The sequence below is a fragment of the Citrus clementina genome, unplaced genomic scaffold (genome assembly GCF_000493195.1).
Source record: "Citrus clementina cultivar Clemenules unplaced genomic scaffold, Citrus_clementina_v1.0 scaffold_8, whole genome shotgun sequence".
Lineage (NCBI taxonomy): Eukaryota > Viridiplantae > Streptophyta > Magnoliopsida > Sapindales > Rutaceae > Citrus > Citrus x clementina.
The window spans coordinates 21065020-21091944 of record NW_006262022.1 but is presented as its reverse complement, the minus strand read 5'-3'; the positions used below and the strand labels follow the sequence as shown (position 1 = coordinate 21091944).

Below are 26925 nucleotides of genomic sequence, written 5' to 3'. Positions count from 1 at the left end.
TACAATAGTGACACATAAACTCTTTATTTTTAGTGTTTTCATATTTTAGTAGATTTGACAATAGATATGTAAAATTTCAGGTTCGGGTCCAAGTTTGGCATTCTCAGTTCTAGACTCAAATATGAACCCAATTTTTGCATCTAGATTCGGGCTGAGTTCAACCTGGAAAGATTTGAGTTCCAGAATTTTGGATTTTTTACTTGGATCGATGAATCAAGTTAAAAAAATCTAAAAAAATAAAAATACAAATGCATATCCAAGTTCTGAAATAATAAAAAACAAATACAAGTCCTAAATTTCAATGTTTCTAATCATTAAAAATATAAATATAAATCCATTTCATATATTATTTGTAACTGTAATAACTCTACAAATTTTGAAGATACAATTTCGAATTTATTAACAGCAACAATCAAAAATATTTTAAAGCATAAATCATATAAGCATAACAAAGCATAGCAAGGTTGAAACTCATGGTTCACATATTTAGTATTCATGAACTTCAGATATCGACATCTTGTGAAGCAACGAAGGCGAATACGAGCTGGACACTTCTGACCGTATCGAAGATAGTTACTGGTTGTGATGGTGTCTGGTGATGATGAACACAACGTCATAGCCGTGATTGCCTTTGCCTTATTGGTGTTGTTTTCTCTGCGAGCCGCTGATGATGATGAAGGTGGCGTTTTCAACCATATCATAGATTGACAAACGACAAATGATGATGATGATGATGAATAGAGTTGTGAAGGTGGCGAATCATGGTGATTTGATTTGATGAAGAGACTAGCTGGAGAGAAAGGAAATATTTGGCTTTGTTTTTTTGTGGCCATGACTTTGATATGTGATGTGAAAACAGGACACTTGCTTTTTTTTTTTTTAATGTTTCTATTTCTTTTTAAAATAATTAAAAAAATAATATGAAAATAAGATATCCGGGTCTAAGTTTAGGTGTACTAGTTTGCTCGAACCCAAACCCGAATGTGAAGCTAACACATCTAGATCAACAAAATTACATTCGGATATTGGATTTATTTTATTTTATTTCAGGTTGAACCCGAGCCAGATTGTCTGAGTTCATTTGTGTTCAGTTAACATACATCCTTATTCGACAACATCACATGAAATTATCATATTTTATTTTTTCTGTTAGAGAAATAATAAAAGATATAGATGTATGACGTTACTCGCCACATTTCTAATTAAAAGAAAATTTCCTCATTCGTGAAGGGTTCATGTATAGACAGGACAAGCCAAATTTGTATATTGAGCAAACTTACGGAGTGAACTAACAATTGCATAACGATGTGAAACCGTATGTAATAGGCTAATAGCTGGCTTTTTTTAGCTGGTAATGGCCGGAATTATTATTGAATTTGTTTTGTGCAATACGAAAGTGCACCGTACGCGCTATCGAGTGGGGGGTGAGGGTGGTATATGTTGGCTCTTGTGTATTCACGGATTGGTGGTGAGGTAATTAATTATGAATTAGGAAATTAAATTTTGGGTGAATAAACGGCGATTCTGATTGGTCACATCTGTATTTACGTGGTGGCGGGAACGAATTTTCTGGTGCCAAGTGGCTAATACATTATTCTGTAGCCGTTGGGAGAATTTAAATTTGAATTTTGGTAAGTGCGATTAAATTTTCCAAGCATGGTGCTAATATTAGTTTATTATTATTATTATTTAGTGTACAAAGTAAATGGGTTCTAATAATATGAAATGACATAAAAACATATTGGGCAAGTGTTTAAAAAAAAAAAATCCAACTGAACCTATTAGGTAATTTTGATAGCGGAAGACCATTTATGTTGGATTGAAATTAAAGGAAAAGAGGAATATAAATGGAATGATTTGGTTATACATGATATATATATATATTTGGTTAAGGTAGAGCTCCATAAAGCGATTTCTTTGAGTCAAGTTTTTGGCTAACTATGTGATGCCACTTGCAAAAGAAATATGTACACTTGTTTTTTATATAAACTTAATATTTTCTATTGGAGATGATTAATTTTGTATGGAAGGAAATCTTATTGTTTGTGTTCTCTTTTTTTTTTTTTTTTTTTACATTCATTCTCTATGAAAAAAATAAAAAAACTACCCATTTATTGTTTTAAGCTCAGCATGAATATTATAATTGCATCAATTTAGCTATCACGACCAATAAAGCTACAATTTAGCTCTAGTGAGGAAGAGCAGCCTCCCTAAAGTTCAAGTCTTGGGTTCAAATTTCAATAATAAGTGATTTTACTTGTATGATTTATTGTAATTGAAAGAGACGAAGCTTCAAAACCCAAATTGATCAGCAATTTTAAAAAATTAACCAAAACTAACCACAACTTTGGGAGGGATGTAGTATCTTAATGACCATTTCACTAAAATTAAGGCCAAAGGCATCCTGTTAAATTATTAATGGCTTAATTATTCATGTCATAATAAAGTTTATGTTACCAAAATTTTACCAAATTTCCCACGTGTAAACGGGAAAAGATAAATCATAAATATCAGAATTAATTATCCTCAAGGAAAAATTTTGGATTACCCCTCGTAAATTGATTATTTTTAATTCAAGTTTTTTTTTTTTTTTATAAATCTCAAGTTGCCTTCATTTTTTATGAAAAGAAAAGATAAGGGAAAAATAAGGGTGGATTGATGAACTTTTCTTCTTCTTAATAAAAATAGGGGTAAATTGAAGTTTCAAAAAAAATAATAGAGTATTTTGGAGATAGTTAATTCATGTTTAGTAATATGAAATTAACTCATTTTGCTTCGTAGCTTCATAATAACGAGATAAGTAAACAAAATTTCTAAGACTAGTTTACAAATGAGTACTCTCTCCATGAATGTAAATATTCATGTTGCCATGTTGCACTGAAATATTTTCTTGTAAAAGGAGAAGAAAAACAATTATATATAATATAATCTCTCTAGGGAAGACATCTTTATTTTAACAAAGTAAGGATACCACTAACAGATAGCAAACACATAAATTTCAATAGGGAAAATATTCACCGTTCACCCGTTTTTTCTAACTTTTTTTAAAAATACACAATTCATTTTTTTTTTTGGCTAGAATCCACCAAAAGTTATATTTTGTTTCACTTTTCCACTTCCGTTTGAAATTCGTTAAGAAAACTAATGGAAACTTAAAAAAATATCATTTTACCCCCCAAAACGAAAATTACAATTTCACCCTAAAAATTGCCAAAAATAGTCAGATTAAATCTAATTATTTTCCCCATCGGTTAATAAAGAAATTAATTCCACAACCATTAAATGCATGCTTTTGTTTTTTAAACATGTCTGTAATTTGAATGCTAAATTATAACAATAGTATTAAAAATAGCCCAATCTCGCAAATCATCAATTGAATTTAAGATAAGTAGAGTTTTATTATTCATTGAGTTATAATCTCTAGTAGTTAAGATTTTTTTATACTTAATTAATGTACCAATAATGATATTCATCATTAAGTCTGATTATTTTTGGCATTTGTAGGGTGAAATTATAATTTTCGTTTTGGGGGTAAAATTGTCATTTTTTTAAGTTTCCGTTAGTTTTCTTAACGGATTCCAAACGGAAGTGGAAATTGAAACAAAATGTAACTTTAGGTGGATTCCAGCAAAAAAAAAGAATTATTTATTTTTGAAAAAGTTGGAAAAAATGGGTGGACGGTGGATACTTTCTCATTTCAGTACTCTAACATAAAAAAAAAATACAGTATCTAATATATTGAAATCTTTATTTTTTATATTTTAATGTGCATCCTCATTGTGTTTCATTTTCACTCTAATGAAATAAGGATACCCTCACCAGAGAAGGACTAATGATGGCAAAAAAAAATTGATCCAATTTGAATTTGTAAAGATCCTGAATATCTAGATATGGAAAATCGATACCCGCATTATTAAAAAATGTGGATCTGAATGCTCAAAATGAAGATCCGTGTGGATCCAGATCCGAGATGCAAATGCGAGTATATCCAAAAAGCCAGACATCCAATTTCGCATTTTTTTAAAAAATAGAAATTAAAATTATCAAAAAATATATAAGTTTTTAATTAGAAATAGAAAAATCGTAACATTTCGGTTTCTAACCTAATCTAAAAGCCCTAAATCCCACTACGTGACATCCAACTCCCTAACCCTAAATCCTTACATGTGGCCTTTCTTTCAGCTAGTGGTCCTGCTAGTTTTTGGACCACTGCAGGGGACAGCTGAGGTGTCAGCTCTTATATTCCCCCTTTTGTCTTCCTTTCCCTTATTGGTTCCTTGTATTCAGCAAAAGCAAGATATTTTTTATTTGGTATATGAAGGCATGTACTGTTCACGTGTGACCTTAACCACCAAGGATGTGGATTTCGACTTTGCCCCTCAATTGCCTAATGTTTTTAACAAAGTTGTCCTCCCCAAAGGGAAGCTTATCTCCTAGCTTGGCTTACGGTTCCCTGCCTTCTTGATCTAGCTGTCTGGTTTTACTGATTTGACCCTACTAATGCCACGTGTCCATTGACGTACGTTTGCACTCGTAATTCTCCCCCAACATTTACTTAATTATTTGGAATTGCACAATTGTTTTTTAAAACTTGTTAAATTTTTGGATCTGGATATTCAAATAATTCATCTGCAATCCGCAGGGATACTATCTGCATCCCAATCCATATTTTTTTTTTTTGTATCCAAATGTGTATGCGAATGTAAAAATATCAATCCCGATTCGGATACACCTAGATCATAATCCTGATTCAGATTTTGCCATTCCTAAGAAGGACAATAATGGTAGGTTAAATGCTTTAAGATTTTGCATGTTCAATTCTCATTAGAAGATACATCTTAAATATATATAGAAATAAAAATCAGATGTACCACACAATAGAAAGAATATAGATGTAACTTAATATAGAAAAATAAATCATCAGAATTCAACTACAATAAATTGATTCAATTGGTTTTATTTTATTCCTAATTATCAAATTGAGAGACCATTAGCTAAACTCGAAGAAATCAAAGCTAGCCCATTTTGTCCTAAAATTTTTCTTTTTATTTTTTTCAAAGAACACATACTTTAAAAGAAGTTCAAAAAAAAAAAAACACCATTCATTGTGCTTTTTTAAAAAAAAAACTTTGAACGAACAACTATTGTAAAATTTTACTTTAGATATGACAATTCGTCTATTTTTATTTTTCAAGGGCATTACATTCAACATTTTAAAACTTAATGGCCAATAGGTACTAGATAAACCATCGTCCCTTGTGTTCTAGGCCAATGATATGCCATTCAATTACCCATAAAATAATCAACATTTCATCCGCTTCATTTACATAAACAATAAGTGTAAATAGCATGCATTGGCGCGTACTGTGTACCCTCAGTCATTTGAATTTTTACTGTAAATGGCAGGTCGTATCCCTGATTTAGATTACTTGACGTGTTTTGGTTTGCTAGCCAGTGACACGTCATCTTTGACGTTGAATTCTAGTGATTTTATAAAGGTACGAGATCATTTGTTTTTCTAATAATTAAATAGGCTAATGAAATATTTCAGTTATTCATATATTTTTACATGCTTGTTTTCTCCAACGCTGAAAATAAGTTATTTCTACATTAAGACAAATTTAAGGAGAAAAACTTCAGTATGAAATAATGCTTAAGTGTGTGTGTGTGTAATACTTTGAGCTTTATATACGAAAATAACCTCCTGGCCTCTAATTACGCTCATTCTAGATTTGGCCCAACAATGTAAAAATTGTACGTGTTAAATGTAATACATTTTATTTTAAATATTCATTTTTTTCATAATATATTAATACGCGTTGACAGAGGGACCATTTACAAAACTAAAATTAGCAAATCAAAAGACCATTAGCTAAATTAAAAGAAAATCAAAGGTAGCTCATTTTATCCATAAATGCTTTTCTCTTTTTTCTTTATCATTTTTTTAAAACACTTATACTTTAAAAGACATTTGAAAAGGAACACCATTCGCTGTGCTTTTCTATTTTTTTTACTTTGTAAGAATGGCCACCGTAAAATTTTACTTTAGACATAACAATTCATCTATTTTTATTTTTCAATGACATTACATGCAATATTTTAAAATTTGATGGCCAGTAGGTACTAGATGCAAAGGTGAAGCTAGAAAATTTTTTTTGGATGGGCTAAACTTTTTTCCAAATCCAAATATTATCTCAATTGAAAATATAAATCTTAATGAACACTTCATTAATATATTATAAAATTCATCAAATTCAATTGCAATCAAGCACTATTTTAGTTGTGCTTTGGGATTCTTTCGAGAATTAAATTCATCTATTATCAAATCTGAATCAATACTATCTACAAATTCTCTTTTAATGCAGATAACCATACAATCTAATAAAAACTCATTCTTCATCTTTTTTCGAAGTGGTGTATTGATAAGCTTCATAGCTGAAAATTCTTGTTAAGTCATGACAGTTAAAATAAGAAGAGTCAACACTAAACGAATCAATATGTTTATCAAGAAGTAAATTTGAAACTTTATTATCTCAACTAATTGTTGACATAATTCAAAAAGTGAAGAAATACATTGATGCTCAGCAAGACGAAGCACATCAATCTGAAAATATTCTAACTGTCTTCTCAAAGTAAGTATTTCAAATTGAGTAAAATCTCGAGGATAAAATCTCTCTACAAGATTATAAATATCATTAACATTAAATGATTTGAAAGAATTAGCAAGATTTGAAGCATATCTCAAAGTAAGACGTTCATTCATCTGATTTGTAAATCTATTATTTAACTCTATCAACTAAAAATCTATTACAACATTAAACAAATCAATTTGATAATAATGCTCTACTGTAACATAATCTTTCTACTGACAAGAACGCATCGTACCTTTCATACGTCGATCATTCATTCCAGGCACATCAATATGATGACTTTCACAAAATGATATCACACTCTTAATAAAAGTATCCCAACCATTCTCCTTTACGCTTTGAAGAAGCAATTTTGTAGTTGATATTAAATGCATAGCATTCAAAATGTCTTGAGATTCATTTGTAATGCTTGACAAAGTAAATCACTTATCCCTAAAACTTTATTCATCAAATGCAAAATAAATACAAATTTAAAGGTTGACATTGCATCATATACACCTTTAGCTTACCCTCATATTTCATTATTCGATCCATTGCAAATAATCTTTTCAATATACTCATGAACAACACAAAACATACTGATCAAACTATTGACCGAAGTAAAATGAGAGCTCCGACGAGTTGTTTCAGGTCGTTGTAATGAACAAATTTAATTAGCTCTTGTACCAGTTTTGAACTCCCCAGAGGCTATCAAATCAATAATTTTAGCCTCCCTAATAGATTTCAACTTATAATGACACTTATGAGAGGAACTAAAAATATTGAAAATGGAATTCAAAATTGAAAAAAAAAAATTTATACAGTAGGCACATCTTTGGAAACTTTCACTAATGCAAGTTATAACCAATAAGAAAAACAATGTACATAATATGCATATGGACAATCTTCTAGAAATAATACTTGCAATCCATTCCACACATCTCGCATATTACTAGCACCATTATATCCTTGTCCTCGTAAATCTTCAACCAAAAGATTATAATGAGTAAAGACATTACATATTTCCTTTTTAAGAGTTGATGCACTAGTTTCTTTCACATTCACAACTTCAAAAAACCGTTCATTAACATATCTCAAAATAATAGCCATTTGTTCTTTTTTAGATTGATGTTATGCTTCATTAATAAGAATACAAAATTTTGCATCTCTAATTTCTTCACGAATCTTTTGCCAGACTCTATTGGCAATAATATTCAAAAGCTCTTTTTAAATATCGGATTAAGTATATTTTGTATTGCCTGGAGCATTTTCCAAGACAACTTTAGCAATATCTTTATCCATCCTTGTCGAATACTTTATCATTTCAATAAAATTTCCAAGATTAGAAGATTTAATGGACTTATCATGGCCTCTAAAAGCACATGCTTGCTTTGCAAGCCATTTAACAGCTTATATTGAGGTTTGAAACTGCAATCTATTTTGTAAAATTTGTTGTCATGATTGTGCATTCATGACTCTATCTATATGTTGAGATGAATTCTTTAAACCACCCTACTTTAGCATGGCCTTAGTATGATGTGAATTAAGCCCCCCCTTCATCATGCAACAAAGAACATCTCTCTCCATTATCAATCATCTTCCAACTCTTAAACCCTTCAATTGTAAACTTAAGATACGTTGCTTTTTTTCATCAAATAGAAAACATGCAAAATAATATGCAGCATCAATTTCTTTAGAACACTCAAGCCAAAGAAATTGTGCATACCAAGTGCATTGAAATCGATGAAATTGTTGCCCATTAAATGAATGTGCAAACTCTTCTAACTTTGGTTGATATGGACCCATGTTGATATACGTTCTCCTAACATCATCTTATTGATTAACATGATATGTCTATATTGGTTTACGTAACTTCGGATCACGCTCTAATAAAGCAATATTTTTACTTTGAGCTTTAACTCTTCAAACTTAGATACGGATTGCTCATCTAGTTTAGGATCATTAACATCACATAAAACCTCACTTGACCACCATTTTTTTTCTTAAAAAATTAGAGAAAAGTTTTTCTAGGCTTTAATGATTGATTGTTTGACATTAATTTACACATAAAAAGTAAAGAAGTTAATAGAAGTAATCACCAATAAATTTAACTAACAAATTAAGAAAAGCGTAGAACCGTCAATCCGACACTGACACATTGACACTATCCAAAAGCCAAACAATAGTTGAATGGACAAATTGACATTATATATAATATACTAGATTGAATCTTAAAATTTGAATGCTAAAATTCAATGGCTAAATAATAATTTAATCTTACATAATCAGTTTTTCTAATCGAGTAATGTTGTAACCTATATATATTTCTTCTACTAAGGTAATTTAGTCTTTACTACCTTGCAATTTATAAATATATTATAAATGATTAAATAAAAAATAAATTTATTATCTATTCTTACTAAGAAGAAGACAAAGAATTGAAGAGTCAAGAAAGAGAGCACAAAGAAGCCAATAAAGAGTGCACAATGATGTTCTAAAATATGAAATCTCGAATAAAAGGGAATCTTTTTTTTAATTTATTCATATGAATGGCAAAGTTATAAATAATGGAGTGATATAGTTGTAAATAAAAATACAAAACAATGACACTTTTGTAAACGGGGCACAAAGGTATTTTTGTAAATTTTTTGAAATTTTGGACGGGCTGTAGCCCACTCAAGCCCACACATAGCCTCGCCACTGACCAGATGTTCTAACGTTTCAGTATTCTAAGCGAACGGCATGCCAGCAGTCTACACATATAGTAATTGACAGGTCATCCGTGTAATTTACAGAAACGACAAGCATTAATAGTATGCACCGACACATACTATGTAGACTCCATCAGTTGAATTTTGATGTTAAATGATAGATCGTTTCTCTTACTAGTATTCAGACTTCATGTCATCTGTGTGTTCGCAGTGCCAGTAATATGTCATCTTTTACGTTGAATTCCATGTAATTTTAATAAGAATAAGCGATTTTTTGTTTTTTAATAATTAAATAGGGCAATGAAATATTGAGATTTTTCATACAATTTTATATGCCTGTTTTCCCCAACGCTGAAAATAAGTTATTTCTATATTCGCCTACAATTAAGGGGAAAAAAAACTTTAGCTTGAAGATAACGCTTATGTGTGTAAATGTATAGATGTACACAAAAACACACACACACTATAGGCATTATACAGGAATGATCTCGTAACCTCTCATTAGGCTCGTTCCAATTTTTCCAACAATGTAAAATTTGTACATATTATATATAATACATTATATTTAAGATATTCATTTTTTTCATAGTATATATATAATATTTTTCATAACATACTAATACACGTGGAAAGAGATACCATTTATAGAACTAAAATGAGCAAATCGAAAGACCATTAGCTAAACCACAAGAAAATCAAAGGTAACTCATTTTATCTCGAAATGCATTTCTCTTTTTTTCTTTTTATTTTGTTAAAAAACTTGTACTTTAAAACAAATTAAAAAAAAGCACCATTTGCTCTTCATTGAACGAACGGGCATTGTATAATTTTATTAGACATGACAATTGATCTATTTTTATTTTTCAACAGCAATACATGCAATATTTTAAAATTTAAGGCTAGTAGGTACTAGATGACTCGCCATTTTCGATATTCCTGGCGAACAACATGACATGCGTTTACACATGCAAGAACCGACTAGTCATCCGCATCAATTAGTGAAATGACAAGTTTAAATAATATGTGCTCGCGCATACTATGTAAGCTCCATCATTTGCTTTTTGACAGTAAATGATAAGTCATTTCTTGGACCCTTATTTGGACAACGTGTCTTGTTTGTGTTGGCGATGCTAGCAATATGCCATGTTTTACGTTGAATTCCACATGATTTTAATGAGAGTAATAAATCATTTGTTTTTCTAATAATTAAATAGGGTAATGAAAAATTTTGATTATTCATATAATTTTACATGCTTGTTTTCTCCAACGCCGAAAGTAACTTATTTCTATATTCAGGTACAATTAAGAAAAAAATATTTAGCTTGAAAATAACACATATTATACATACATACATACATACATACATACATACATACATATATATATATATATATATTCATTTTTTTCATAACATATTAATATACGGGGACAGAAAGACCATTTACAAAACTAAAACTAGCAAATCAAAATACCATTAGCTAAACTAGAAGAAAATCATAGGTAGGCCATTTTGTCTCAAAATTCAATTATCTTTTTTTCTTTTTTAAAAAAACTTGTACTTTAAAAGAAATTAAAAAAAATACCATTTACTATGCATTTCTATCTTTTTTACTTTGAATCAATGACCACTGTGAAATTTTACTTTAGATATGCCAATTAGTCTATTTTTATTCTTCGACGACATTGCATGCAATATTTTAAAATTTAATGGCCAGTAGGTACCAGATGACTCGTTGCTTCCCGTATTGTGGTGAACGACATGCCATGCCTTTACACCTAGGAGAACCAACACGTCTATTGTTTCATCCACGAAAATGGCAAGCATAAATCGTATGCGCCAGCGCATACTATGTACGCTCCGTCGTTTGAATTTTCACCTTTAACGGCATGTTATTTTTCTGACTGGTATCCAGATTTCATGTCATTTGTGTGTTTGCAGTGCTAGTGACATGTCATCTTTTAAGTTGAATTCGGCGTGATTTTAATAAGAATAAGAGATCATTTGTTTTTCTAATAATTAAATAGGGTAATGAAATATTTCAATTATTCATATAGTTTTACATGCTCGTTTTATCTAGTGCTGAAAATAGGTTATTTCTATATTCAGGTACAATTAACGAAAAAAAAACTTTAGCTTGAAAATAATGCTCAAGTGTGTGTGTGTGTGTGTGTGTGTGTGTGTGTGTGTGCGCGCGTGTATATATGTAGGAAAATGATCTCTTGGCCTCTCATTAGGCTCATTCCAAATTATGTCCAATAATGTAGAAATTGTACGTGTTATATGTAGGGGTGGGCAAAAAAAGCTGATTAATTAAAAACCGAACCGAACCGTTCGGTTCGGTTCGGGTTTTTTGCGGTTTTTTTACACCCAAAAAACCGAATAAGTAATATAGTAATAATAGTAAAACCAGTCGGTTCGATTTTCGATTTAAAAAAAAAAACCAAAAAATCGAACCGATTATCAAATAAACCGAATAACAACCGGAATCCCTAAAGTGAGTAAAGTCTAAACACTCTAAACTAAATCGTGACCACTTCTTCTGAGTTCTGATCATCAACCTAAATCGTGACCACTTCTGAGTTTTGATCTTCAGCTGAAATCGAAATTGTGACCTTCAGTCGCAAAAATCTCGTCCCCGTTGCTCGTCGCTGCCGCTGCTCGTCGATGCTGCTTGTCGCTGCTGCTCGTCGCTGCTACCCGTCGCTGCTGCCCGTCACTGCTGCTCATCGCCGAGTCTCCACCGATGTTACCACGTGCTGCAGCCGCTGTCATCTGCTGCTGCTGCCACTGTCACCAACAACTCTCAGCAGAACAAGGTTTTATGAATTTAAAAAGCTATAGCTAAAATATTTTGTTATCATTGGGGCCATATAAATTCGTGAGAATCTCAGAAATTGCATTGAATTTTTACTGAATATGATAAAGCCGGCATATCTTAATCCCAGCTATTTTGGCTATAGCGTACCATTCATTCGTTGGCTCTAAGGGCCCGTCAACAGGGCGTTTTCGGGAATCGGCTGCGGGGCGAATTTAGGGTAAATGCAAGAGGATAAAAAAAAGCTATAGCCAAAATAGCCAAGAGGATCCCAAGGGGCCGTCAATAAGAATTTGCAGACTTGCATAAATAAATTATGTATGATGCTATAAATGATGCCCATTAGCCAAACTTGCATTCTCAGCAATTCTTCTCCATTTCTTAATCCTTTTATCTATATGCTTTGTTAATGCACAATACTGTTGAATAAACTTTGTATTCCTTTTATCAGTTTGTTCGAGATTAAAATTAGAGGTAATAAAATGTTGTTTTGATTTGTTAATGTAGAATTTGGTAGGCCAATAGTAGTTCAACAAGAACAACCAGCTGATGAGTAATTGGGATTTAGGAGTTGATTGATGTTTATTGTTTTTGTAGTTTTGTTGAAGTTTAAAAGACTTTTTGCTTATTTATTTTGATTTGAACTTGTAATTTGAACATGTTATGTGTTCTTGAACATACTTTGAGACATATTTTGATTTTTTATTTGTTAACTTTTTATGTTTGTGGTAGATTTATTAATTTAAAGTTTTAAATTTAAAAAAGCCCAAAATAGGCCCATATTCGAAATAATCGAACCGAACCGAATCAAATTATTTCAATTAATCGAGTATTTGATTATTTCGGTAATTTGATTAATCGCGATTATGATTTTAAAATAATCGTAATCGAACGATTATGAAAAAGTTAGTAAAAAACCGAACCGAACCGCGCCCACCCCTAGTTATATGTAATATATTTTATTTAAAATTTTCATAATAAATTAATGCACGCAGACAAAGAGACTACTTATAAAACTAAAATTAGCAAATTGAAAGACCATTAGCTAAAGCAGAAGAAAATCAAATGTAGCTTATTTTGTCCTTAAATGCATTTCTCTTTTTTCTTTTTTCTTTTTCAAAAACCTTGTACTTCAAAGGAAATTAAAAAAAGAAAGCACCATTCACTGTACTTTTTTTTTTAACTTTAAACAAACGACCACTATAAATTTTTACTTTAGACATGACAACTCGTCTATTTTTTTTTAACACCATTGCATGCAATATTTTAAATCAGATAAGCTCTTTCTGAAACCTAAAAAATATTTAGGGCTTCAACAATCCTTTTGACCATGTTTGGCTATTAGATAAAATTTGGAATTAGATTAATTCAAAGGATAAAAAAATTAGTCAAATCCACAGTCATGTCTGAGTGTTAGGACTTTTAAATTAACTCGAACTTTATTCCAAAATTTCTGAGATTATTAATCTCCATTTTCACATGGGTTCATATAGGACTAAATATCTTATAATCTAGATTTGCTACTAATATAAAACATTTATTCAATAATTTATTTTTAACTTGTTTTAAGTTTAATATTAAATTTCAAAATTTTAATTCAATAATTTACTTTATCTAGTTTGTAATATTAAACATAAAAAATTATTCAATTATTCATTTACAATAATATAGAATATTAAAATTAAATTTGACAATTATTAACACGACTTAAAAAATAATATATTATTTAAATAGCTATTTTAGCTTCATTAAAAAAATGAATATAACTTTATTTGACATTATACCAAATAAAAGATAGTACTATATAATTCAATCTAATTCTAAGAGTTAATATAGTGTTATTTGTCTTTCAATCATAGCCTTAAAGAATACAAAAAATGTTCTTGATCACGAACAAAACTACAACCCAGTAACCCATTAATCAAAACGTTAAAAAAAAAGTCATTAATCACCTCTCATGAAATGCTTGTTCCTTTTGGTTCACTGCCTTAAATGGTATGAAAAAATTTTCATTTTACCACAGAGAAATTTGTTTTCTTTTCGACAACACAACACCAATCATCAAGTATATATTATAACCATTATTATAATGTTAAGGAAATCTTAGCAAAATAGCAAGACTATCCCTGAAAATTGAATATAAACTTGATGCAGTTTGATGTAGTTTTCTAGAACTCTCAGATCATGTAGCAACAATAACTGTAATAAATGATTAAAATTGATAAAAATACAAAAATACAAAAGCCAAAGTCAAATTTACAACGCTTTTAAAAATGTTAAAAAAGAATTCATTATACGCCTTATTAAATTGACATACTTCAGTTTACCCCTTAAAAGTGTGAAAACTTCAATTTATCTCTTAAATACCGTTATTTTTAATAGTTGACTAACATTTACCGATTAAAATACGAGAATGCCCTAATCCAATAACTACCAATTTTGTAGAGTTAACAAGAATAATTTTATTTCACCCCTTAAGGTCTGATATATTTTAAGTTAGATGACAAAAATAAATTTATCAGCGAAAACCCCTAATAGTAAAAGACCTGTAAAAGTTAAATTAATTTTTGCTTAAACTTTAATTTATAAAACAATTATAATAATAACAAATTTTGTTTACAATATCACCACAATGAAAATTAAAAAAAAAATTAATTTTTACCCTTATCTTGAATTTAAATATTTTATGAATATAAATCATTAATCAATTATTTAACTTTTACCATCCAAATTACCATTTTACCCTTCAAAGTTTTTAAAAGACAAATTAACCATAAATTTTATTTACAATCCATTACTAACATTATTCAGTGGACTAAAAAATAGAAAATATAAAAAATTTAGCGAAATTCAAAAACTGAAGCCTTAATCCTAATCCTAAATTTTTGTCCTTTTCTTTTTTATTAATATTACTTATTATAAATTTTAATCTTACTTTTCTTAATAATAATTCTTTTTTATTGAAGACCATTTTTCTTCCCAAACATGAAGCTAAGGGGTAAAATAATAAAATAATTTATAATTTATAATTATTTAAGAATATATAGTATTTATCATTTTTCTTAAAATAATATTTATCATTTATTTATTTATTTATTAATCATAGGAATCTTGAACAGTAACCCATTTTAAATTTATAATTAATATGTAAAAAATTAACAATTATAATCTTTTAAAATAAAATTTGAAACGAGTTATTGGAAAAAAAAAATTTTACTCCTTATTTGAACTTTGAAATCTAATAAATTACCATCCACTACAATTTATCCTTAATTAAAATTAAAAATTGAACTGCATTTTCCTTTTTTTTTTAATTTTTTTTTCTTTTATTCTTCATCTTCTTTCCCTTTTTTTCTCATCTTTGTCTTCCTTTTCCTTTTCATCTTATTTCTTCATCTTATATTCCTTTTTTTTTTCATTTTGTTTTTGTTTCTTTATCTTATTCTTTGTTCTTTTGCTTCTTTCTTCTTCTTTTCTACACCAAGTTAACGATATCATAATCAAAATTAAAGATCATAACATAATCAAAAATCAAAAACTCAAAAATTATAAAAAAGTGGAATTTTTTCCCTTTCTTCTTCATCTTCTTTGTTCCCTTCCCTATTCAACTTATTCTTCATTTTTTTTTTCTCCCCTCTCTTTCACACACTTAACAACTCCACAACCACCTTCAAATCTAATTTCTATAATCCCACATTGAATTCACTATTTAAAAATGAAACTTAGTTTCTACAAATCAAAGTATAATAATCACAATCTTCATTTCCTTCTTAGAGAAAGACTTGGTCTTTATCACAATATTCTAATCGAAACCCTAATAAGGAAAACCCACTCAAATTAGCAACACATATAATTCAAACTCTGCCCATTGTCCGACAAAACCTATGGCTGTGCTCGGCCTTGCCAAGTAAGTCCATGGCCACACAAAGCCATTCTAAACAAACCTATGGCCGCGCATGGCCATGCCAACCACACAATGATCCAAGCAATGGGTGTTGATTTTAATGATTAGTTTGGTTTTAGTGTTTATTGGTAAATTTGGGAAGAAGCTAGGGTTTGTTTAAAGGAGAAGATGGGCCAAGATTTGGAACAACGGTATTGGCGCACCATTGTTCGATTCCAAATCTTCGTTGCGAGTTGCTGATGTGGCTCTATAATGCTTGAAGAAGATGAAGCATGAAGCAGGTGAAGAAAAATGCAGTAAATGGAATTAAAAAAAGGAAAAAAGGAACTGAAGAAGGTGAAAAATTTTTAGAAAATAAAAATAAAAAAGTGAGAAAGAATTTTGTTTTTCTTATTTAACAAGGAATTGATTTTTAACGCTTCTACAGTTAAAAATTAACTAATTAAAAAAATAAAACTTATCAATTTGGGTGCAAAGAAAATTTTATTGAAATGCTTGAGTGTTTGTTAGAATTTGTTGAAATATTTGGGTTTTGTGAATATTAGTTTATACGTTTTAACTTATTGTCAATAAGTTGATTGTTAAGAGAATACACCAATGTAATATTGCCCTTTTGAATGTTAAAATTAACGGAGGGAAAATAATATTAATAAATTATAACATATATTATTAACCGACAAAAATTTGGGATTAGGATTAGGGGTTAAGGCGTCGATTTTTGAATTTTGCTAAATTTTATATATTTTCTAATTCTTAATCCATTTAATTATATTAGTAATGGAATTTAAATAAATTTTAGGGGTTAATTTGTTTTTAAATACTTTGAAGGGTAAAATAGTAATTTGGATGGTAAAAGTCAACTAATTGATAAATGATTTATATTCATAAAATATTTAAATTCAAGATAAGGGTAAAAACTAATTTTCTTGATTTACGTTGTGGTGATATTGTAAACAAAATTTGTTATTATTATAATTGTTTTATAAATAAAAATATAAGTAAAAATTAATTTAACTTTTTAAAGGACGTCTTTTACTATTGAGTGGTTTTCATTGATAAATTTATTTTTTATCGACCTTAAAACATATTAGACCTTAAGGGGAAAAGTAAAATTATCTTTATTAACTCTAAAAAACTGGAAGTTATTGAGTTAGGGACATTTTGGTATTTTAATCAGTCAACATTAGTTAACAGTTACAAATAACGATATTTAAGGGATAAATTGAAATTTTTACATTTTTATAAGACAAATTGAAATATGTCAATCTAATAAGGGGCACAATAAAATTTACCCCACACCATAAATAGAGAGAAGCAAGGTAAGGATTTGCTCGTGTAGTAAATTGGGCTAGTTCTTGAAAATTTTCTTTGAAACCCAATGATCTTTTAAAAATTTCTTACAAACCGTAGTAAAATACACGATGTTCTTATTTTTCCTTAACATAAATTTCTTTATAATCTCAATAAAATTTGTAATGGACATGTAAGTCCCTAAAAAAAATTCATATAAGCATAAAATTAAAAAAAAAAAATCATATTACTCTCAATGCACAATTCATGTGCTCCGTGACTGCCCCTATTCGAGAGCAGTTTGGCTACGACTTATTCGAGGAAACAATCAGCAACACTTTTTCGAGTCTAGCCTTGCAGACTGGATGTCCGAGAACTTGCAATCCCAGAGCACCTCCCTAGGTAATAATCTTTGGCAAGTCATCTTTGGGGTTGCTATTTGGCGGCTTTGGTTTTGGCAAAATCGGTTTATTTTCACAAAGGATTATTGGGAGAGCAATACTATAGCAGTGGATATAAAAGTCAGGGCAGCTGAAATTCAAAGATGTAATTCTTTCCTTAGTGCCACTGACAGTAACCGTATCGAAAAATGGATTCGCTGGATTGCTCCTACTTGGCCTTGGGTTAAGCTAAATACTGACGGTGCCATGAAGCCTTCAGGCCATGCAGGAGCTGGCGGGCTCATTCGTGATTACAGAGGAGTTTGGCAGATCGGATATAGTGCTAACTTAGGTGCTTGTTCAGTAACATCTGCTGAATTGTGGGGTTTATTTCATGGGTTATCCATAGCTTGGCTATATGGCCATCGTAGGGTGATAGTGGAAGTGGACAGCAAGTGCATCTTGCAGTTAGTCTCTAATTCAAGCCCCATAATCAATGAGCATCTTTCTCTAATCCAAGCCATCCAAGAGCTTATCCGACGAGATTGGTTGATTCAAATTAACCATATCTATTGGGACGCAAATGCAGCAGCAGATTTTCTTGTTACTTATAGCTTATCTTTTCCTTTGAGTCTACATTGTTTTCAGTCCCTCCCTTTAAATATGCTTAGCATATTAAACAATGATGTATCTGGGGTTGCACACTCCCACTTAGTGTTGCCTTAGCTCTTTTCAGAGCCCTTTATTAATCAAAAAATAATAATAATAAGTTATTAGCTTCACCACTAATACGCTGCTGCTTATTTCATACATCATGAGGCAAAAGCTTGAATTAATAAAGAAAATTAACAAACGACAAATACAATCTTTCTTGAATTAATACACTTGAAAATATTGCAAATACAGCAAATGGCAATTTCTGATAGATTCTTCATGATTAGTAAAAGAACATACACCATCACAAAACCAACCAAATCAAAAAGCATAAATACCGATCGATTATTTCATAAATCATAAGCTAGAATTAATCATACAACAAAAAACAGATCAATAATCCGAAGTTCTTACAAAGATAGATGGGTTTAGATGATGTGAATGATTCTAGTACATTAATCATGACTTGAGAATATATGATATCAGAAATAGAAACTCCACTGATGAATTATTTCATACATAATAAGGCTTTGAAGAACCAACAGAACAAAACCAAAAGCAAGGACATGCATATAGAATCTCTCTAGCTAGCTCTAGCCACATATATATGATACATATATAGTTCCACAATTATTATCATCCCTCATTGATGCCTGGAGAGATTCGCAGAAAGTAAAAGTTAATTATGCCAAAGGATAGAAGTTGCCCTGTGAGAGAAACCGGCTTTGATCTTCTTCTAGAATCAAGAGATAATTAATTAACCCTTCATTGCATCACAAAATATTCCCATTTCTCCCATTGTAACAAATCCATAACCTCATAGATTATTCAGCCACCGCCACCACGACACCGGCTCAATCGCCGACCCGCTGAGCGAGGGACCTCATCAGTGCCATGGTGGGGTGGCAAAAGAACTAAGCAAAAGGAATGGAACTGGTCCTCATCATTTTTCTTGTGAAGTGGCTTTGATGAGATGGAGAAGAGAGAGAGCTTTATATGCAACTAGTTTAGAGTTGAGAGGGGCATGCAGCTGAGGTGCCGGTTAATTCAATATGTGATGAATTAATGTGGGCTGGTTTATGCTTCTTCCAAGGGTTTGCAAAAGATATATAGAATCTTCCATGGTATATGCGGCGACCACAGTTGGTGATCATGACCGCACAGAACTTTAGTAGTAGAACTTCACTTTTTCTTATATTCTTTTTTTTTTTTTTACTTTTTCTTATATTCTTTTTTTTTTTCATCTTTTGCCTCCTTTACTAATAATTATATGTTACTCGACTCTGATTTTGAAATCCACATGCGCCACCCCATCACCCCCACGAAATTATATAAAAACATCTACTCATGATATACAATAGTTCAATAATACTGCGGATGTCTGTATATTTTAAATTTTAATATATTTAAAATGTTTGGATATACGCACTTGATAATTAAAAGACTCATAAATTATATGATTTTATACAATTTCATAATAGTTAGTTGGTTTAATAATTAAATTTACCAAATTTTGAGTTTAAATTTGGAGCATTATTTAATTCATAGTCCCATAATTTTTTTTAAGAAATAATGGTAAATAGAAATTATCTCTGAATCATGGTTTCAATTAATAGAGTTTATGTAAGTATTAATTCAGTAATTCCAATAACCAAAAAGAAAAATCATCACAATTATCATTACTCGGTTCTTGTCATATAGTTCACAAGAAAAAAATCTAAATTTTATGATTAAAGTGTGAGACCGTGAGGTGATGGTGGTGAGGTGCACGTGGTGCTTGGTGGTGAATAATTTTGATGAGCTGTGAATGTCTTTCACTTTGTGGTCTCCATTAATTAATTAATTAACCAAAGCAGTAATGTCTTTCACTGTTTGATTTAGAAAAAAATATATATAGATGACTCTTCAAGTAGAAGTTTCGAACCCACCCATGATGGCGTAATGCATTAAAAGAAATTAAAAAAGATTGAATGGCCATGGCCCATGTGAATGTCACCAAAGAAATAATTAACCAAAAGTGGTACTGGTATATAATATGAAAGATCATATTCATACCTAATTTTAATCCATGGATATTAAGCAATCACAAGTCACTAATCTTCATTAATCAAAGATTAATCCCAAGAAAAAAAAAAAATCTTCTTATGTTTTGGTATGGTCGAGCTATCTAGTTACTTAAGCACAGGCAGAGCCTATGACATTTGAGAAGCTATCTGCAAGGTATTTAAAGAACTTGGGGTTGCTTTTGGAACACTCTGGGGAGAAGCAAGAATTATTAAATATGACTAAGGCTCGTTTGGTTTTAGCTTTCTTGACAGCCAAAAATTGATTATTTCTGGCAACTATTTGCTGGAAAATAAGTTCTAAAACCATAATAAATAACTTCTTTTTTTTTTTCTAATACACAGTGGTATTATTTACAAACACTTCTCAACTTTTTCTTGATATTTAAGTTATTCATTCGACAACAATGGTCTTGTAAAACTCGCAACACCATATAACCAAGCAGAACCTTAACCTTAAAGTTCTACATTGAATGAAAAGGAAATTTGATTGAGGAAAGAATACTGGCTAAGGCCATACTATACATACAAGCTCCACACAAATTTGAATTTATATCTGTATGTGTATTGAAATGTCAACAAAAAAAAAAAATTAATGGGAACTACCAAATAATGGTGACTCCCTATGTAATGCCAAATGAGAATGAGTTTCATTGCACTCATTTCCTATCGAGGAAAAAGAAAAAGCACTATGAATTTTAAAGGTGGTCAAGGAATGACTTGCAGGCAAGGCAAGAAACCATCCAGAATTAAAAACCAGAACTTTCGTTGGCAATATTTAAAGCTGAAAATCTCTTTCATTTGTTTGGTGCATTAATTAATTACTTCTTCTTCTCTTTTCACCTAGTGACCATGTAGTAGGGAGATACTTCGCATAATCACTTTAAAGTTTAAACTATGGATTTGATCTTACTTAACCGGATGACCCATCTTTGGTTTTATTATTTAATCTCCAGCTTTGCCGTCAATTTTGCTATCTTTAAAAAGCTAATTGAATTGTGATCAGATAGGCGGATGGCATCAAATGGGCACTTTTGTCTACATGGAACCAAAATCTCTTCTTTGATTTCGGTCCAAAGTGAAGGATATAGGTTACTAACATAGCCTAGCCTGGCCTTAGCACTAGGGAATTAATTTTGGTTTCATGTAATGCAATTAATTAAAACTTTCTAGTTTGCAAATTTCCAGTAACGAAGCTCACAACACTGAATTGATACATGGAACGAGAATCTCTCAGATTTCTTGAGTTTCATGCAAGAAATGTTAAAGGAAAAAAGTGATCCATTTACAACCGTAAAGACAAAAGTGCGCTGCCAAAACATTCTCTTATATTAACTCACAGTCGAAGCCAAAATCTCGTACTAGCTTCTCATCAACAAAACTAACCTTATTGTACGCTCCTCGTTTAACATACATGGCGTCTAATCCCACAGCAACACAGCTTACAGCAGCCCCGGCAAAACGCACGGGGCTGGTCCGTTGCATCGCCATCGTCTTGCTAGCCCTAATTGTCCTAGCCGGTATAGTAGTGCTCATCATATGGCTCGTAGTCAAGCCTAAGCGTCCTGTTTACACCATTGAAGATGGTTCAGTCCATGACTTCAATGTAAACAACAACCACCTAAATTCCACATTTGGTTTTGTCATTAGGGCGCATAACCCTAATGGCAGAGCCTCCATATACTACGACTCCATTGAAGTCTCCGTTGCCTACGATGACCAAAACGTAGCGTTTAGCACACTTGTGCCGTTCCACCAGCCTACAAGAAATGTGACGCGACTAGATGCAAAACTTTTGGCACAAAACGTGGCCATATCAAGCTCGATTGCTAAAGATTTAAAGCTGGAAAAAACATCCGGGGAAATTGAATTAGCGGTTCGTTTCAAGGCAAAGATTCGGTTTAGGGTCGGGGCCTGGAAATCGAATCATAGGACACTCAGAGTTGTATGTGACCCGGTGATGCTGCACTTTTCCTCGTCCAAGAGTTTCCAACGGACTTACTGCGATATTGATCTTTGAGTTATTGGTTTTAATATCTTAATGTACTGATTTTTTTCTCCTTTTTTCCCCCCTTTTATTTGTGGTCATTGGTTTATTGTGTGTGACTATGACTTTTAGTTTTATTTTATAATTATGTTGGGTGAAAATTGTTGTAGCATTGTTGTTTTTATAATTAAGATTTTGGGTTAATTTTGTTCGTTAAAAAAAGTATAAGGAAAGAAGAAATTTTAGAACACTTTTTATTATTCTTGTGTTTCGTTTAACTCTCCTTCCGCACATGTGATTTAATTTTCTTCACATTAGAGGGGAAAAATCATTTATCGTAAATATATCCTAATTAAAAATTTTAAAATATTTAGGAGAAAAAACAAGCTAATTATACCTTGATCTTTTCATTTTCACGCTGTGGGTCTCCATAAATTAAATTTAAAAGCTATCAAATCCTCTTATAAGAAACTGAGAACTGAAACTTAGGAATGTCACATTTTGACCACTTGTTTGTGATTTGTGGTTGCTTTTTTGTCACAATTTCGTCTGCTAATTTCGCAATATTTCTTGCCACATTCTATTGTAACCTTCATGTTTTTCTCATAAAATTATCGTCATTTTATTATCTATTTATCTTTACCTTTCGTTTTCTTTGAACATACTAAACCATCTCAACCACCGAATTTGAAAAATTGATAAGAGAGGGATAAGTAAATTAATTAAATAGGCAAAAGAGGGGTGCAATTACGGATTCTAAAGGCATTCACTATTTTGTTGATCTGGGTGGGCGACGTTTAGCTAGTGTGCTGGGCTTAGAGGCTAAGGCTTTAGTGATCATTGCATTTTCAAGCAATGGGCCCAGAGGCTGGAGCTTTACTGAACATTAGGCCTAGAGCAGCTGTTTAGTTAAGCCCGGAATGCATTGGCTTCTAACAGCGCTCCATTAAGGTTGATAGTTTAGCCGGACAGCTATTTACATGCATATAAGCCTTTGTCTGCGGCTGCTTAATTCAGCTGACAAACCTCAACTTTAAGTATGAATTAGCCTCATCAGTTTCTGTAATAAGCACGCGTATGATTGTGTTTAATTAGGAAAATATACCTTATTTTCCCACATTAGTATCTTATTTTCCAATTTAGAATATCGTCCATGCCAAGTGAAGAAAAAGATAAACATGCCACTAATTTCAGAGTCATTTCTCTCTCTCTCTCTATATATATATAGTTTAAAATAAAACTAAAGAAAACCCCCCACAAAGTTATTGTGACGGATCGATGTCATTTATACACCTTAAAGATGATTTGTTGTTGCACCTAAAATTGGAGGCTTTTTGTGAGGCTGTGTAATGTGTAAGCAGCTTACCCTCGTGCTTATGTAAAAAGGAAATCGTCTGTACATTACTTATGAATTTACTTAAGAGTTGGTAAGCTCCAAAAGCAAATTTCAGAGCGAAGCTTTGTGCGAGGTTTAGCCAAAAGAAATTCATTTCTATGTGTAATAAATTTCGCTTAAAACTCATTGATGAACTGTGCAGCCGAGATTACGACCGGCTTTGAATATGATGCTCCTTTGAATTGGTCAGTAATTCTTCTGCCAATTGACTGACAGCAAAGTTTTCCTGCCACACATCACAGTCAGATTGAACAACCTCGAAGCGTCTAGCGCACAATTTTGCTATCAAATTAATTTCATCCGTATGAATCACATTTCGATGACTCAGCATAACTCATCAACTTACAATAATCTAGCAGCAAAACGGGACCTCGTGTAATTTCTGTTTAGTCTCGATCGACTTTCCAATCATAAGATGCCAAGGACGCAAAGCAAACCGATGAGCAGTAACCCAGATTAAAACATCAATGCAAGACAAGCAAATAAAGTAATCCAGCTGTTCATTAGCCTCCCAAAAGAGATGGAAAACGTTTCTTCACCCACATGTTTACTGCATTATTTTTTGGGTCCTATAACAAAGCATGTGTCGATCCCCGAGAATTTGCAAAGATGTTTAATAAAGTAAGAAGCTGTCGCCCTTACAAGCCACCAATTTAATTATGGTTAGCAATAACTTGTCTACACGTGCTTAAACTTTTGCTAAAATAAGAAAATTTTGGTTAATCAAAGGGAGGGTGATGTGAAGGAGAAAAGACTAATAATTCATGGACAAAGAGAAGAAGCTGAATGACTAGTAACCTAACACAGATTTAACACTTCCTTTCTATCCTTAAGCCGTTGTCTCTATGTTTGTGGACACATACAAGCATTTCCTTTTAGTTTAGGGCCATCAATCAACGATGTACGTAGCTTGCAAATTGCTTCATTACCATCAATGATAACAAACCTTTATACTTCTCCCAAGTGGGTTGAAGTTAGCATCTTTAGTAATGAGGTTTAGAAAAGAATAATTTAATGCTAAACTAAACAAAGTCGCAATTAATACAAGCTTTGTACGTATCGTAAGTGATATGATAACATGGGTGTCTCTCGTGAAGTTATCAACGTAGAAAAAAAGTCTTGGATGCTTCATAAGTATTACTCTTTGTCCATTTACTCTTTATCATGCGTATGCTTCAACAATTAATTATGATAATATACATACACGTTTGATAAATAGTGAATAGATAAGGAATAATGCTCTAGGACCAAAGACCTTTTTCAATGTGAAACCAACATACAAAAATAAAAAATTTATAAAGTCATTCCTAAAGTAGTCATACAAATTCATCAATATTAGCACATATGTGCTCCAAAACGTGAAGATGATGAAATAATAGGGATTTTCTACGTTCTCGTGTGTGTATAGCAAGACACAAAGCTTATATACAATTATGGACTACTAGTATAGATTAATTATAGATTAAATTTAGGAAAAATATCTACCGTCCACCCGTTTTTTTTAACTTTTTCAAAAATACATAATTCCTTTTTTTTTAGCTGGAATCCACCTAAAATTATATTTTGTTTCACTTTTCCACTTCCGTTTGAAATCCGTTAAGAAAACTAACGGAAATTTTAAAAAAATGACCATTTTACCCCCCAAAACGAAAATTATAATTTCACCCTAAAAATTACCAAAAATAATCAGATTAAATCTAATTATTTTTTCCATCGGTCAATAAAGAAATTAATTCCACAACCATCAAATGCAAGGTTTTTTTTTTAATATGTCTGTAATTAGAATGCTAAATTATAACAGTGGTATTAAAAATAGCTCAATCTCGCAAACCATCAATTGAATTTAAGATAAGTAGAATTTTATTATTCATTGAGTTATAATCTCTAGTAGTTAAGATTTTTTTTGTACTTCATTAACGTACTAATGATGATATTCATCATTAAATTTTATTATTTATGATATTTTTTAGGGTGAAATTGTAATTTTCGTTTTAGGGGTAAAATGATCTTTTTTTAAGTTTCCGTTAGTTTTCTTAACGGATTCTAAACGGGGAACAAAATGTAACTTTAGGTGGATTTCAGAAAAAAAAAAAAAAATAGATGAACGGTAGATATTTTTCCCTAAATTTAAGTGGGTTATTATAATAAACATTTCTGTGAGTCTAGGGTTCGTGTACTTTAATGGTGATATGGGGTCCCTCCCATGTATGCATAGATACTCGCACGTCGGTTTAGAGGTGCCATTAACAAAAGACAACTAACACCATGTGTGGGGGACTTTGCTTATCATCTTTCTCAATTCTCACGAGGTGTCTCATCCATAAACCGACATCGTCGCCGGGCCCCTGCTCCGTGCTCAACAATTAATAATAACAATAGCACACAACTAACTATGTGATATATCTCGCCGATTCGCCGTGCACCTGTCCTTAATTCTGTGTCCTTTTCTGTTTGTTCGTTTCTGAATTTCACTTCACAATATCCATGCTACGTTGCATTAATTGACTTTACTTTCACTTTTCTTTTTTTTCCTTAATCTAAAACAAAAAATAAAATAAAATTTATTCCAAGTGACACTTTTGTTTATTGTTATTTTTTTATCATTTGAGTCCTCTATAAATTTTTAATACTTTATTATTAGAGAAATTTTAAAGTACATGAGAAATATAGTTAATTAATGCATGTATGACTTGTGTAGTTCAATTAAATATCCAAATAAAAAATTCATAATTCAAAGAATGCTTTTTTTTTTTGTGACATAATCTTCATTGTATGAAGAAATCATGTGAATACTTACTTACCGGTATGAACGATTAGTAATGAGTAAACTTTTCTCAATAAAACAACCCCCTCCACCCCCCCCCCCGAGATAAAAAAAAATAAAAATATATATCCCTATATGATTAATCAATGATAAATGAGCGACCCCATCCCGAAACGGCTAGAAAAAATAATGGGTTGCAGCGAAATTAAAAATAATGATTACTGTGAGATGGGTTACTAGACTTGAAAGCACTTGCAGTTTTTGAAAGAGGACCATATATCAGACGGTATCTTTCCGGGGAGAATAATGGTCACATATTCAGGAAAGTCCC

General features: G+C 31.2%; 1 protein-coding gene across 1 annotated transcript; it reads left to right on the top strand.

Annotated features, from left to right (window-relative positions):
- Positions 1–21823: 21823 nt before the first annotated feature.
- On the top strand, positions 21824–22513 carry LOC18034911 (uncharacterized protein At1g08160). Its single transcript, XM_006424365.2, has one exon. It carries the CDS (start codon positions 21862–21864, stop codon positions 22465–22467), a length of 606 nt encoding a protein of 201 aa, XP_006424428.1. The 5' UTR covers positions 21824–21861; the 3' UTR covers positions 22468–22513.
- Positions 22514–26925: the final 4412 nt, after the last annotated feature.

What these genes read in the sequence shown, in the direction of transcription:
- LOC18034911 (XM_006424365.2), top strand. Translation starts at nt 21,862, where the DNA reads ATGGCGTCTAATCCCACAGCAACACAGCTTACAGCAGCCCCGGCAAAA.